The sequence below is a fragment of the Petromyzon marinus genome, chromosome 15 (assembly GCF_048934315.1).
Source record: "Petromyzon marinus isolate PM22_M1 ecotype Great Lakes invasive population chromosome 15, UKy_Petmar_22M1.pri1.0, whole genome shotgun sequence".
Lineage (NCBI taxonomy): Eukaryota > Metazoa > Chordata > Hyperoartia > Petromyzontiformes > Petromyzontidae > Petromyzon > Petromyzon marinus.
In genome coordinates this window covers 6,782,494-6,796,439 of record NC_133681.1, presented here as the reverse complement: position 1 = coordinate 6,796,439, position 13,946 = coordinate 6,782,494, and the positions used below count along the sequence as shown (strand labels likewise).

Here is a 13,946-nt window from a genome sequence, read left to right as displayed (position 1 = left end):
TGAGTTAAATTTGTAGTAGTTAGAGATCGGCAGGCATAGGGGTATGTACGAGAGCAAATTGAGCTTTGGAAGCATGCGTAGGCAAAAGACGAATTGAGACTGAAGCTGGCATCGGTGTGACCGCTGGAGGTCAAGTGAAAGTCACACTCGGCGCGCTTCAACCATCGCTGGGTGGTGCTGACGCTGCCGCTCCTGAGCCAGCGGTTGAGATTCCCCAGCGGTGGTCTCTATGCAGGACAGCCACGGTTGACTTGCATGCATCTTATAATGAATAATAATTAGTGCCTTTTGGTACGTGTGCCTTAGAACACAAATGCGATTTGTGCAATGTTTCACAGACGGATAGTGTGCCAGTAGGGGGTGATCTGGCTGTGTGGTTTTACCCAACTATGTAATTGGCAGGTCATGCTCCACTTTGGGCAACTTTAACCATGACGCCAGCACACATGGCCTACTATTTTAATAATAAGAGATATGTATTGTCACTGAGAAGCGGACGGCACATTATTTTAATACACCAACTATATTAACCAGGGCGGCAATAGGATTAAACTGCGAAACTCATGGCCTAGCGGTAGCACATTAACTCTAGTGCCCCTACCGGTTGTGCTCATGTCACCAGTGCTAGAGGAATCATGAACGGATTCAAGCCTGCGACCAATTTAATGTCCAAATGGAATGGTGGGAAGCCATACTACTTTGCTAAGCTACAGCCCAGCTGGTACTGGCCTTCCAGACGTCTTCAGAATGGTATTGAGGAGAGTGAAACGTTAAAGGCAAAGTCTCTCGGTGCTGAAACAAACCCTAGGCAGCGTCACTTCCACTGGTGGTGGGTATTTCACAGTCGCAAGGCAAGAGACAATTTCTCCTTCGGACACCAGTTTTTACTTTCCATCGTGCAACGGTAAAACGTCACATATCCGATCATCACATGTTCACCCGGAACCATTAACCCGCCCACACCCAGTGTACTATTTGTGCATGGTGTTACTGTCATTTTCTTCAGATGTTTGCAAGCCAGACCTTTTCACGCATCCACCTCTACCTGAGTCACCAGCGAGTCAGATGTACGCCCTTGTGCTGTGTTGTACTGATTTTAAATATACTTTACTCTTTCTGCCAATAATACGGGAGGTGGTAAGTTGTTAAAATACCAAATAGACACCTATTACAAAGAATAAAGTCTGCATTAACCACACACACGTGGTAAAAAAATGCAAACAAATATGCTTCGATAATGTATGTATTACCCTTGAAACTGATGTTATCTAACATCTGTAGATAAAACTGCCTTAGCCTGAGCTATTATTGCTTTGGCATTTGCATCGTCCTTTTGCGGTTTTTTGCGTTCTTTACTCTACAGCACCAGAGACAGCCTCCATGACGGAGGCTGTCTCTGGTGTAGGCCAATCAGTTTCAAGGACAATGCATACATTGTGAAAGAATATTGGTTGGCATGTTTTACCACAAGTATGCGTGGTGAATGCAGACTCGAATGCCTTTGTAATAGGTGTCAATTTGGTGTTTTAACATCTTAACACCTCTTGCATTATTTCCAGGAAGGATAAAGCCTTTTTTTTCTCTTTTATCATCTTAATACTGGCATAAAGAGTCCCGTAGATTGTGCTGTACTGTTCGTATTTAGTTTATTGACGAATGACGAGCGTAGGCAGCCCCCGTCAGCAGTTCCAACCTTATTCTTGGTTCTTTCGGTAAAGTCACGTAGAAGGGAAACAATAAAATAATAAAAATATAAAACAATAAAATTCTCACGACGTTTCGACTGCAACACAAGCAATCATCATCAGGTGTGAAAACCACAACAAGAAAATTTGAAAAAAGTGGCGGTTATTAAACCGCCACTTTTTTTGTCATGCATTAAAATACACACACACATCACATTTCACGTTCATCTCATTGGAAAAATTAAATGCTGTCGGAAAAAACCAACGTAACATAGCAAAGACTTTGATTATGTAAATGTTGAGGGTGCCGAGTGTCAGAGGCCTATCAATACCAGACGTGCATTTTTCTTTAATTTGTTAAAATACTGCACCCTGAAAATTCCCTTCGTGATGGAACATCTCATTTGCACGGCTGTCCAAGACACATACGTAGCAAACACGTAATGACACTTGAACGCACATTTTAAACTTATGCATGATACCGTTTGCATCCACAGTGAATATCACACCCAGTCAAATGAATACATAAATGATGCAATGTTAAACACCGCTGGTTCATATGAAATGTACCCCAGTTGTAACTTGCATTCGCTCTGTCACACAAAGATCCCATGTGTAGCCTTTAACAGGCCTTTGAGGCAAGTGCTGTCAGCGAGCACCTAATGAAAGCTGCCACGGCACACGAGGGGGTGGGTGGCCAACACCGCACAAGATTCTCCTATGAGGCTGAGTCGACCTAGGGGATGCCCAGGACTGGTTTCTGGGTGCCGCAGGGTCAAGATGTTAACTCCGTCGCCTGGTATGCAAGAGATCGGGGGTTCGATCCCGACCCTAACCCCTGTATAGTTGGAGTCTGCGTGTCTCTCTCCCCGTGGTCGTGTGCATTTTCTCCAGGTCCTCCGGTTTTTCCCTCCACATTTAGAAACATGCGTATTTGGCTGCTCTACATTTCCACATTATCAACCACTTCGATGAGCAATCATTTGTCGTAGCCAGGTCACTTCTGACAAAGAGCTGCATAGCTCAGTGAGCCTTACCTGATGAAATAAAAAAAAATGGTTGAATAGTTTGGTTCAGATTTTCCCCACCGTTTTTGGTCGTGAGCAGGAATCGAACGCAGGTTTGCCGGCCCCGTAGCGCCACGCGCTAACCCGCTGCACCACCGCTGCCTGCCTCCCGTCTCACAGAGCACCAGTTCTACCACAAGTGGGCGGTGCTGTCGGACCCGGACGACATCACGTCGGGCGTGAAGGGCTACCTGAAGTGCGACATCGCCGTGGTGGGGAAGGGGGACACCATCAAGACGCTGCACAAGTCCAAGGAGTCGGAGGACGAGGACGTGGACGGGTGCGTGCCTCGACGGCCGCGGCGCGGCATCCAGGGCTCTCTCCACCGCACCCCACGCGGACGACGCGGCGTGGGCGACCTTTAGCAGCCGCGGCCCTGCGAGCGAACGCAGGCTGCCTGGCGACAAGGGCAGCGCGCCGTGATAGCTGCGCGCAGTGCACGTGCCGAGTCCACGCGGTGCACGTGCCGAGTCCACGCGGTGCACGTGCCGAGTGCACGCAGTGCACGTGCCGAGTCCACGCGGTGCACGTGCCGAGTCCACGCGGTGCACGTGCCGAGTCCGCGCAGTGCACGTGCCGAGTCCACGCAGTGCACGTGCCGAGTCCACGCAGTGCACGTGCCGAGTCCGCGCAGTGCACGTGCCGAGTCCGCGCAGTGCACGTGCCGAGTCCACGCAGTGCACGTGCCGAGTCCGCGCAGTGCACGTGCCGAGTCCTGAGGGTGGTAATTTTCCGGTGCAAATGCTCCATCGTCGTTACGTTGCCAAAATATTGGACCTCTTTTACATTTGAAATCAATTATACATTCAAATTTTCGGCCGTTAACTGCTTAAACCTCGCCTGGTTGCAATGAACTCGGGTGTGCGGTGCAAATGTTTATTTAGCATTGGTATCGCTGTGTTGGCTTCCATATGCACGAATTGTGACAATACATTCACGTTCAACTCTAGAAGGCAATGGTTTTTTTGATCGATATATAATCACTAATATGCATTCCATTTGTTCAATGTGAATCAAAGAGTGATTCTTTCGAAACTTTTGTAGCCATGAGCGCAATGCCGTAACGTCAGAGATGCCACAGAATTTCCTGAGGGTTCCATTGCAAAAACGCCACTCTGTTGCTCAACAGCAATAGCAGACGCCACCACTTCACGCTCTTCAGAGTGCGATATGTCACGTTCGATGTTGCAGATGGTTCCGGGGTTAATTTTATATTGTGGTGAATATAGTGGCCCTCTCGTGATTGCAGTACTCCCATTAACCCATTACATAAGATGTACACAAGTTGAAACACATTGATTAATATATTGGTGAGTCAAATAATCGATTTGAATTGATGCATCATTACACGGCTGCATGTTAAGATAAAATATCTACTTTTGAACTCTTGAGTACTTTTGATAGGTGTGGGGACAATCAAACTCTCAAACAAGAAGAGTTTTCTTCTTGTACTGCAGAAAAAACTGTTTGACGTGCTGATTGTGGTTAGACGCAAATTTTAAGTTCACATCTACATTTGGGATTTATATAGCTTCCAAAGCAATCCTCATCGCAAGACGCTTGCACGGACTTGTCTATGAAATGTCGGGGCAACACAACGCTACTGCAGAATTTTTTGCTATTTTTTTGCAAAGCCCACGAGGAAACACATAGACATGTTTTACCCGTGCAATTACAACGCTGCTCACAATACTTCAGTCGTAGCCGCCGTCAGAGCGCCTACAGGGTCAAACGCATTTTTGTAGATGCTCATTTCTGTTGGCGATCTCAGCCTCTTGCGTCAACTATACCCGGCGGCGCGTCCACCGCCCGTGACAAATCCCGTGTGCGTCGTGGCTTCACGTCAAACAGCAACCTCCTGCTGCCGGAGGGCGTCCCCGTGGAGAGGCAGTGGGCCCGCTTCTACGTGCGCATCTACCGCGCAGAGGGCCTCCCCAAGATGAACACCAGCCTAATGGCCAACGTAAAAAAGGCGCTGACGGGCGACGACAAGGACATGGTCGACCCCTACGTCTCTATCTCCTTCGCCGGGCAGAAGGTGCCACTTAAATTTACGCTCGAGTGTAGGTTGTGTTCTGTGGGGTTTTTTGGTTTTCACCTCTCGGACTTTTTTTTACATGTGGATAATTATCATCAATGGCGGCTGTGATCTATCTACTGCTGGTTGAAGGCCTTTTCCCAATCCGTCACCACAGCTCACCGTCTCACAATGAGTTGCTTACCTTTTCTCTATTTTTCACTCCTATTGGTTGTTTTATATTATTTGTTGTAACCTGCTAACCTGTTCCGACTGAACATCTGTAAAAAAACAGCTTCATAGCTCATCTAGATTCTGAAGTATGGTGCTTATTTTCAAACGTTCGACTGTTACCAACGTCGTAATCATATTGGCTCAACAACTAAATTTACAATTTCAATGAGCGAAACGCATTCCCCACCCCGTGGACGTGCTCGAGCGAATGCTTTTTTGTGACGACGATCTCTCGGCTCGCTCAGGGCAAGACGTCGGTACAGAAGGGCAGCTGCGAGCCCGTGTGGAACGAGCAGGTCATCTTCACGGAGATGTTTCCGCCGCTCGTGCGGCGCATGAAGATCCAGATCCGAGACAGCGACAAGGTCAACGACGTGGCCATCGGCACGCACTTCGTCGACCTGAGGAAGATCGCCAACGAGGGAGACAAGGGTAAAGCGACGGTCGCCGCTGAGCCGTCGTTGTGTAGCTCTCCGATGGCGATGTGCGATGCTTCACTCCGCGTGCCGGGAGCTTCTTTTAGGAAGCTGTCAGACGTTCTGCCGAAAAGCAACACGCAGTACAACCCGAAAGCCTATGGTTGATTGTGAAACCTCACGATCTTTTTCATGTCCTGTGCGGTGGCCAGATAGCTCGTGGTGCTCATGCACTGAGCCCGCACTATTGAGCCAGCACCACTAAGATCCAGTCTGGGTGGATTCAATTAATGAATAAATAAATAAATAAATGGGCCAAGGCCAGCTCTGACAGATTTTGAGAGTTACTGATTGAATTGGCATCATTTATTGACATAATGACCATGGCACAATTGAAATATAATCGGTGGTAAAAAAAATATCAGATAAGAAACTTTAAAAAGTCACCCCCTACACAAGTGGATATTAACCTTTTTGCACCGGTGACCACCTCCGGCACAGATCCTGATGGATCCCATTGTAACCGACAGCGTATTATCGCCATGACGCGGAAGTAGCAGACCATGGGCCCCTTCACCGATGGCAAACCTCGGGCCCCCTTTTTTCCCCAAAACACGGGGCACTTTGTAGGTCCCATGCCACTTCAGAGGGCACGCAACGACTCATTCTGGCAGCCACCTGGAGGTGTGCATCCTCCAGACTGAGAGCCTCCATCCTAGACATTAACAGCAGCACCGATGTGTGCGAAGGAGCTGCTGGGTTCTTGGGGTCACAAGCATTGCTGCGTTACTTGGGTGCCTCGTTTCCGTGACCGCTCTCGAACAAGCTAGAGCTGGGCTCTAACCTGTGACTGGGCCACTGCATGTCCAAGGAATCATCGCGAAAGGATTTTGCAAAAACATTCGCCCGCAGGTTTCCTGCCCACGTTTGGCCCCGCGTGGGTGAACATGTATGGCTCGACGCGGAACTATACCCTGATGGACGAGCACCAGGAGCTCAACGAGGGCCTCGGGGAGGGCGTCTCGTTCCGTGCCCGCCTCCTCATCTCCATCGTCATGGAGTTCCTGGACACCTCCTCGCCCGATGTCACCAGCTCCACCGACATCCAGTCAGAGACCATCCCGCCGATCTCTGAGGTGAGGCCCAGACTGATACGAGATGTCAGTGACGAAGAACGCTACCACAGTGTAGCGGTTAGCACGCCGGTCCTGCAGTTCATAAGTCACCAGTTAGAGGCATGTGGCCAGTATGGAAGAGCAAGCCAAATACCCTCTAGAGGAGGCCTTCTAGAGCTCCCATTAGTGGAGACCCTTCCACCAGCAGTGACACGAGCAAGCAATTATATGGCTGCGTATTTATATTGTACTAGCTTGTTAGCCCGTCCTAGGACGGAAGCTGTAATATTAAAGATATAAATTCACGCTTTATTGTGTGATTGTGAATTTTATTAGGAAATGTAGCACGTAAATACATTTTTCTTAACATATTAAATGAAATTAAGAACTTTGGAAGATTTCCCGGTATACCATTTTTTGTGTGAATCTCTTATCACTGTTCAATAGGTTTCCCTGCAGTTGGCTATCCTTGATGAACACTTTGATCCGCTGAGGATATTTAGATCTAGACAGAGCCACGTACAACTGGCCATGGGAAAATACGGGTTAATTGAGATAAATACCCAAATTATCAAAAGTCTGACCCTGCGACTTGCTGATCGTCATCGCATACGCAGGAATTGTCGGAATTTGTCGTCGTTTCAGTACGACAGGAAGAGTAACGTCACTTGGAGCTAGGTCGATTCTCGGGATGAAGACGATTTCGCCTCGGTTGCAAAGGTGAACAACAATATCTGCGGCTGTTTAATTAAAAAAAAACCCCGTAACTTCACTTTACCACTGTTTTCAAATCACCTGAAGCTGTTAACTGACAAATTTATCTTCACCGATGGACGCTTGATAGCGAGGAGTGAAGAAAGTAGAGTGCTGATAATGTCTGAAGTAACTTAGCAAATAACGAAGACCAAAGAGGAGCATTAGAGTTACGAATAAATTGATCAGAGTATAATTGTATCTTGTCTAAATGTAACGGCAGGGAATATTGAAAAAAAATAATGTCATCAAACACTTCACTGCATTTCACTATAGCACTGTATTAATGGCAGTGAATGTTGCACAAAAGGAAGTCATGAAACACGTCACAGCATTTGACCGCAGCACTGCATGAATGGCAGTGGTTGTTGCACGCAACAAAGTCATAAAACACCTGACGTAATGTCACAGTGACACAGTATTTAACGGACGCTCAATTACTTGCAATTCACCGCTCTGATGCTTACTTATTTTTATCTGCTTTCGCTCGCTGAAGGTTGAAAACAATTGGAATTCGATTCAGTGTCCGCAAAGTAACAGAGAAACGTTTATTGTAGAATAATTGGGGAGCGTAAAGTAGATCACTTGCATTCTGTTGGAATAAATAAATAAATAAAGACAACAAATGCACTGTGATGCGGCGTATAATTATTTGTTGCCTTCACTTTCTATAAGGATACGTAAAATCTAAAGCGAATTTGCGTAAAAAAAATTATCATTTCCGCTCGACCTTCTGCGTTAGTCAAAAAAATCCTGGCACACATGAATAATAATGAGGGGGGGGGGGCATGTGGAGTGACGTCACGCACGGGACACACACACAGCCGTTTTTTTGCTTGTTATAATCGTTGCTGCGTTGATTCTTTAGTAGCTTTACTTTCCATGAAGAAAGGTCAAAATGAAAGTTAATTTGCGTAAACAAATTTTCGTTTCCACTCAATCTTCTTCACGCGGAATGACGTCACCCGTTCATGATTATTAATGACGGTGGGGGGGGGGGTCCATGTGGAGGACCCCACCTGTTCATAATTATTAATGAGGGGGGCTGGTCGACGTGGAGTGACATCACGCGCGTTGCACACCGACATTCTTGGCTCATTATATTGGTAATTTACCTACCAGTGGCGTACACCAACATCAAGACCACACTGACTTTTTTCCTCTCCTCTGACCATGATGAATGTTTTCTGCACTCATTAATTATTACGCTAATTATTCAGTTTATAACTGAAATTCAATTTCACTCTGCCTGTATGTCTGTTTTCCTGTGCAACATTCCTACTGTGCCTAATAATTACACTTATAAGGACACTTTGTAGCCACAATAGGTGAAGAAGATGGACTCTCAGAGAAGAGTTGGCTTAGAATATATATTTTTTAAGTCTGAAAATTTCAGACTCGGTTCGCTATGTTACACGGTTGCCGCAATGTACTGTGACTATAACACGTTAATTGTTGATCAAAATCGGAATAATAATTGGGAATATAATAACGCCGATATGGTAACTTGTTTATCTCACTTCTCACACACATAAAACGTGCTTTTTGCGATTCCTTCAAAACCCACAGCATTGCGAGCCCCACGGTCTCACGGTACTGCAGGAACTCGTGAGCAGCTTTTCTGGTGCCACAAAGCTAGGGTTCACGTGGGAATACATTCATTCATACTCGGAAACATATGAGTCGAGTGCCACAACGTATCTTGATGTGTGGCCCACACGTAGCTCCAAATCCCCCAGATCACCCAGGATGAGCCCTATGTCATTAGACCGCGGATGCTAAGCAGGCTTGAGCGTGATTACTGCTTGGATGGGAACAGGTGTTATTGCCTGCGTAGCTACGTGGAATGAAAAATACACCATCCAACAATTCTAAACAACAACCCGATGTGGAAATCCTGGAAAATTAAGCACATTTACTTGTATTTACATTGTGCGTGTTCAAATGTAACCCCGTTAAGGATCTTTACTGTCATTATTTTATGCCGAGAGACGTTTGCGTAAATATATTAATCTACGTGTCTTTTTTCTATGATTCGATGATAATAGTTTTAGTTTTAAAGTTTAATGATTGCTTTGTTTCTTATCACAGTTTTCCCTAAACGAAGCCGTATCTATTGCATTGTAGTTGTGAAATAATAATGACACCACTAGGGTTTTCGCTAGCTGTGTGTGTGCGGAGCAGTAGTGTAGTAGTAGTTAGCGCGCTGCGCTACCAACCCAGCGACCTGAGGTCCATTCCCGCTTATGGCCACTAATGCCAACGACGATTATCTGAACCAGTCCTGGGCCTCCTCTAGATCAACTCGGCTTCAAATTAGTACCTGGTGCGGTGTGTAAAAACATCGCCACTGGGGAGACAAAGGCGGCCCGGCGTGGTGCTTGCCACCCACCCCCTCGTGTTCAGGCCTTCATAAGTGCTACTCACTAAACAGCACTTGCCCCAAGAGTATGTAAGGCTACACGGTGGATTTTTCTCTTTGTGTTGAGCACGGTCTCAGCATGGCACGCCACCGCGACGCTGGTGTGGAACGTAGGTTCCATGGGGCGCTCTGTGTTGTGTTCTCATCTCCTCAGAATTCCACAGGGAGGATTGACGAATTCTTCCTCTTTGGAACCTTCCTGGAAGCAACGATGATTGACCGCAAGATTGGCGACAAGCCGATTAACTTCGAAGTGACCATAGGTGACGATTCACACCTTGCTTGTTAACATCATTTCAAATAATCTGTGACATTTCTTTCAACGTTTTCAGATGTAGATTAAAAAAAATTCCATACAGTATGTTACCAACCGATAAAACCTATTTGGTCAAAATACGGGGTTTGTTGTTTAACTTATGAGCGACAATCCTGCAAATAAATATGTGTGAAACGCGTGGATGTTTATCTGTGATTTTTTTTATTTAATGAATTACAGGCTCACTATAATACTGGAATGGTTTATTTTTTTGCGGTTACCAAGAGGGAAGAAATACCCTCAAATTCTGACCAACTGGCCTTGTTCTGGCCTTCTCCGGTCACCTAAAATAGCAAGATCTTTCAATACATGTGTTTTGTGCTATTTGTCATTTACCCATTGTGTTTTGTACACCTTCACTGAGGCGGCAACTTTACACCGTGTGTTTATTTGTGCGGAGAATTACATGTCCACGTGCATGCGTGTGGCACGAAGCTCGTGGTCAGCCATAATTGGTGGCGCTCGCGGACAGAGATGACCACGACGGTTTGAATGGCGTTGGAATGGGGAACTTTGGCGCAAGTGAAACATCCCACCCATGGTCTCTGTTTGTCAGTCTGTCACTGTTTATGTAAAATATAAAAACTCTAATACGGGGTTCTAGAACAAAGCCTAAAAGGCTGGGTCGGTTTGAGTGCTTTTCTATCTCTCAGGTATCGAACAATTACACGTCACACATGCTCTCCAGCCTAAAGGGGAAATGTTTGACTTTGCAGCCGCTGTAGGTGACTTTAATAATTACATGAGTTGTTATTTTTACCTTAAAATATTTTTTAAAAGCATTATTTAGCCTGAGTGTTTTTATAAACCGTGAGACTTTGATCGTACCAAATTTCGCGGCCTTTTTAGTGTCGCTTGGTTGTCCTTGTGCCTGCGTGCACCAGGCAACTACGGCAGCTTGATTGATGGGACGGACAAAGCCGACCCAGGCAAGAAGAAGTCGGCCAACGACGACGAGGTGGAACTCCTGTCGCGCACCTTCGACGAGGAGAACTTTGAGTCCGACATGGGCACCATGTCCACCACTCCGCCTCGCAAACCCGTCATCACAGACAGGTGACCCCCCCCCCCACCCCTCATTAATTCTTAGTATTATAATCCTCAAACTTTAGGATTATAATCCTCAGAATTATCAGACTTTCGACTGGAGCAGTGGTGCAGTGTTTTTAACGCGCTGCTTCATGAACCCAGCGACCTGAGTTGGATTCCTGGTCACGACTAACATTGGCAAGTTATCTAAACTAATCCTGGGTGCCCCCAATCACTACCCCCATGACCGAAAGGCAAGAGGAGACCTTGTTACCATTCGTATATTGAGAAAGAGCTGTAATATATATTTTTAAATATCGGACTATAAATAAATACTCACAACTACAACTAATTAGTTATATAATGAGATTTGTTATATAATATGATCTTAAAACCAAATTTGTTTTTCCTGAATAGTGTATTTTAAATGCCGACAGGAACTACTACCACCTGCCCTACTACGAGGAGAAGCCATGCATCCACATCAAGAGCCACTGGCAGGACCAGCGCTGGCGCCTCTACAACTCCAACATCATGGAGAGCACCGCCGACAAGCTCGAGGAGGGCATCAACGACGTGCAGGAGATCATCAGCACGGAGAAGCCTCACCCCGAGCGCCGGCTGCGTGGAGTCCTGGAGGAGCTCAGCCTGGGTTGCCTGTGAGCAACCGGGCCACCTCACGTCACCTTTCTCATCTACTGCTATGTCTCCTATCATCCTCTTGATTCCTAATCTTCTCTCTCTCTCTCTGTCCCTCATTATCCCTGCGCCCAATCCCGTATTTTTTTTTTTAGATTATTTGGCTGCGATAAATGTCAAAGTGATAAGCCACTTTGTTGAGCTACGTTTGTGGCCAGGTCGCTTCTGACAAAATCGCTAATAGCTCATTGGGGTTTTACCTGGAAAAATCAAAATAATACATTAAAATGTTTTTAATGATTTGCTTACCTTTCCTATAATTTGCACTCCTATTGTGTTTTTATATTGTTTGTTGTTGCAACGTTCTGCCTCGCCCCTACTGGACATCGGATTCCTCCAGTATAAATACAAATTCTGATTCGGATTCTGATTGCACCCCTCCACTCCAATCAACTTCCCCTCTACATGGACAAATCTCCATCCTCAACCTCATCCGGTCCTCTTCTAAAGCCTCACCTCTTATCCATTTTCCATTCTCCTCCTCTTCCCTCCCCTCGCCCCTCCACTCCTTCCCATCTCTCCCCTACCCCTTCGTGATCCCTAAGTACCCTCTATCGTGGTCACTCATGCCTCAATACCTTGCACACCCTTGTCATCTAAATCATTCCATTCTATCACCGTTGTTGAAACTGTGTCAAGCGCCTTGAGTGAAGGTGCACTATAAATATAAAATAAGGTTAGGTAAGGGTGTTGTAGTGATGGACCTCTGTAATAGGCATTGTTCAGGAATCGCTTTCCTAGACCTCACATGCCCCAGACTGCATTGACCAATCAGCCTCCGTCCGTCCAACACAGGAACGCATACCGTGGGAGGGGGGGGGGGCTGTGTACGATGTTGCTCCATCTTGTGCTGAGCTGTGCTGCTGCAGCACTGAGCCAGACACGGCTCAGTGCCACTTCAAAACAAAGCTCACGACAATGATTGCATGTATGTTTAATTTCTTTCACACTGTACGAAGCCAATCAAAGAAACTATGTTTAAATCTAGATGATTTCAAAGTGCATGGTTCCAGTCGCTTCCCTATATCGGAAGGAAGAGCATTCTAGACGGCCGCAGAAGTGCATCCGAAAGTGGGCGATGAAGTGACCGTATTTATAATAAAGATTACTGTGAAGACGATGATGAGGAAGATGATAGTGATGATGATCGTGGTTCCAGTGATGACGAATGAAGAATCCTGATGGTAATGATGAGTCAGGAAGTGACACACTTCGATTAGAGAATGTATGCACGTTAAAGACATCGTATTTAACGGTTTGAAAAATAATAATTTGGCTTGAGCAGCACACATCGTTAGGAGGAGTGGTGGACGGTGGTAGACAAAGGAGTCGCAAGCAATGGATGGAACATGCCCGAGAGGATGTCCACCTGAAAATAAGCTCATGTGCACCGGTGGATTGTGGCGTCGCAAGAACAGTGGATAGATCACTGATGTGGGAACGCCTCTCTCATTGCAAACTTGTTGCTGTGATACAATGGACGCCAGCTTGAATAATAAGCGTCATGTCAATGTGCTTCCCAGGCGATTTGTTGCCCTGGCCAAAAAAGACAAGCAGCAGAACGGGCACACGCGGCTCGACAAGGAACGGCTCAAGGCCTGTACGCACGAGCTGGTGAATCCCACAACTCCAACGCACCCGCACAGCAACGCCAACACTCAAACCCCGCAACGGCAACCGCCTTTCGCCACTATGCGGTGATGACGTCACCACGCCGCTTGTGCGAATGCTAGGTGCACTTTAATGGCCATGTGAAGTGTCGAAAGCTCGCTGCTGGCAGGAGGTCACGGAACAGACCCAGGTGCCATGGGTTGACTGGGATGACCTGCAGATGAACCAACTGTGCTCACCACTGTGCCAACTTTCTGCACACAGACATGCACACACACAATGTCACCTTGACGTTTTTAATACCTCCTTATACAAACGTTTTAATCTCGCCACATTTATGATACACATAAATGCAATGAAAAATAAATGTCGTCCTCGGAATGTAATGGTTTGGCTTCCTCCCAGATCTCACATTCCCTACAGCCAATAGCAGGCCTGCCTCTACGGGCCCTTGAGCACAGTCCCCCCCTCCTCTCCCGTTTCTTGCTGCTTTCCTCAGCCCACAGAGCTCACTGAAGTCATGGTGCAGCCATGGCCTGCTAAGGCCTTTCTTAACTAAGACCAGCCAAAGAACTTCGCCCT

General features: G+C 46.5%; 1 protein-coding gene across 4 annotated transcripts in view; it reads left to right on the top strand.

Annotated features, from left to right (window-relative positions):
• The window catches only part of OTOF (otoferlin), a 157,099-nt gene that overhangs the window by 100,628 nt on the left and 42,525 nt on the right, over window positions 1-13,946 (top strand). For all 4 annotated transcript variants that reach the window (XM_032954768.2, XM_032954767.2, XM_032954765.2 and 1 more), the window contains 8 exons: window positions 2,873-3,032; window positions 4,604-4,790; window positions 5,249-5,435; window positions 6,332-6,555; window positions 9,864-9,972; window positions 10,910-11,081; window positions 11,492-11,713; window positions 13,277-13,367. In XM_032954768.2, coding sequence (XP_032810659.1) covers window positions 2,873-3,032; window positions 4,604-4,790; window positions 5,249-5,435; window positions 6,332-6,555; window positions 9,864-9,972; window positions 10,910-11,081; window positions 11,492-11,713; window positions 13,277-13,367 — 1,352 coding nt within the window. The remainder of the gene's footprint in view (window positions 1-2,872; window positions 3,033-4,603; window positions 4,791-5,248; window positions 5,436-6,331; window positions 6,556-9,863; window positions 9,973-10,909; window positions 11,082-11,491; window positions 11,714-13,276; window positions 13,368-13,946) is intronic.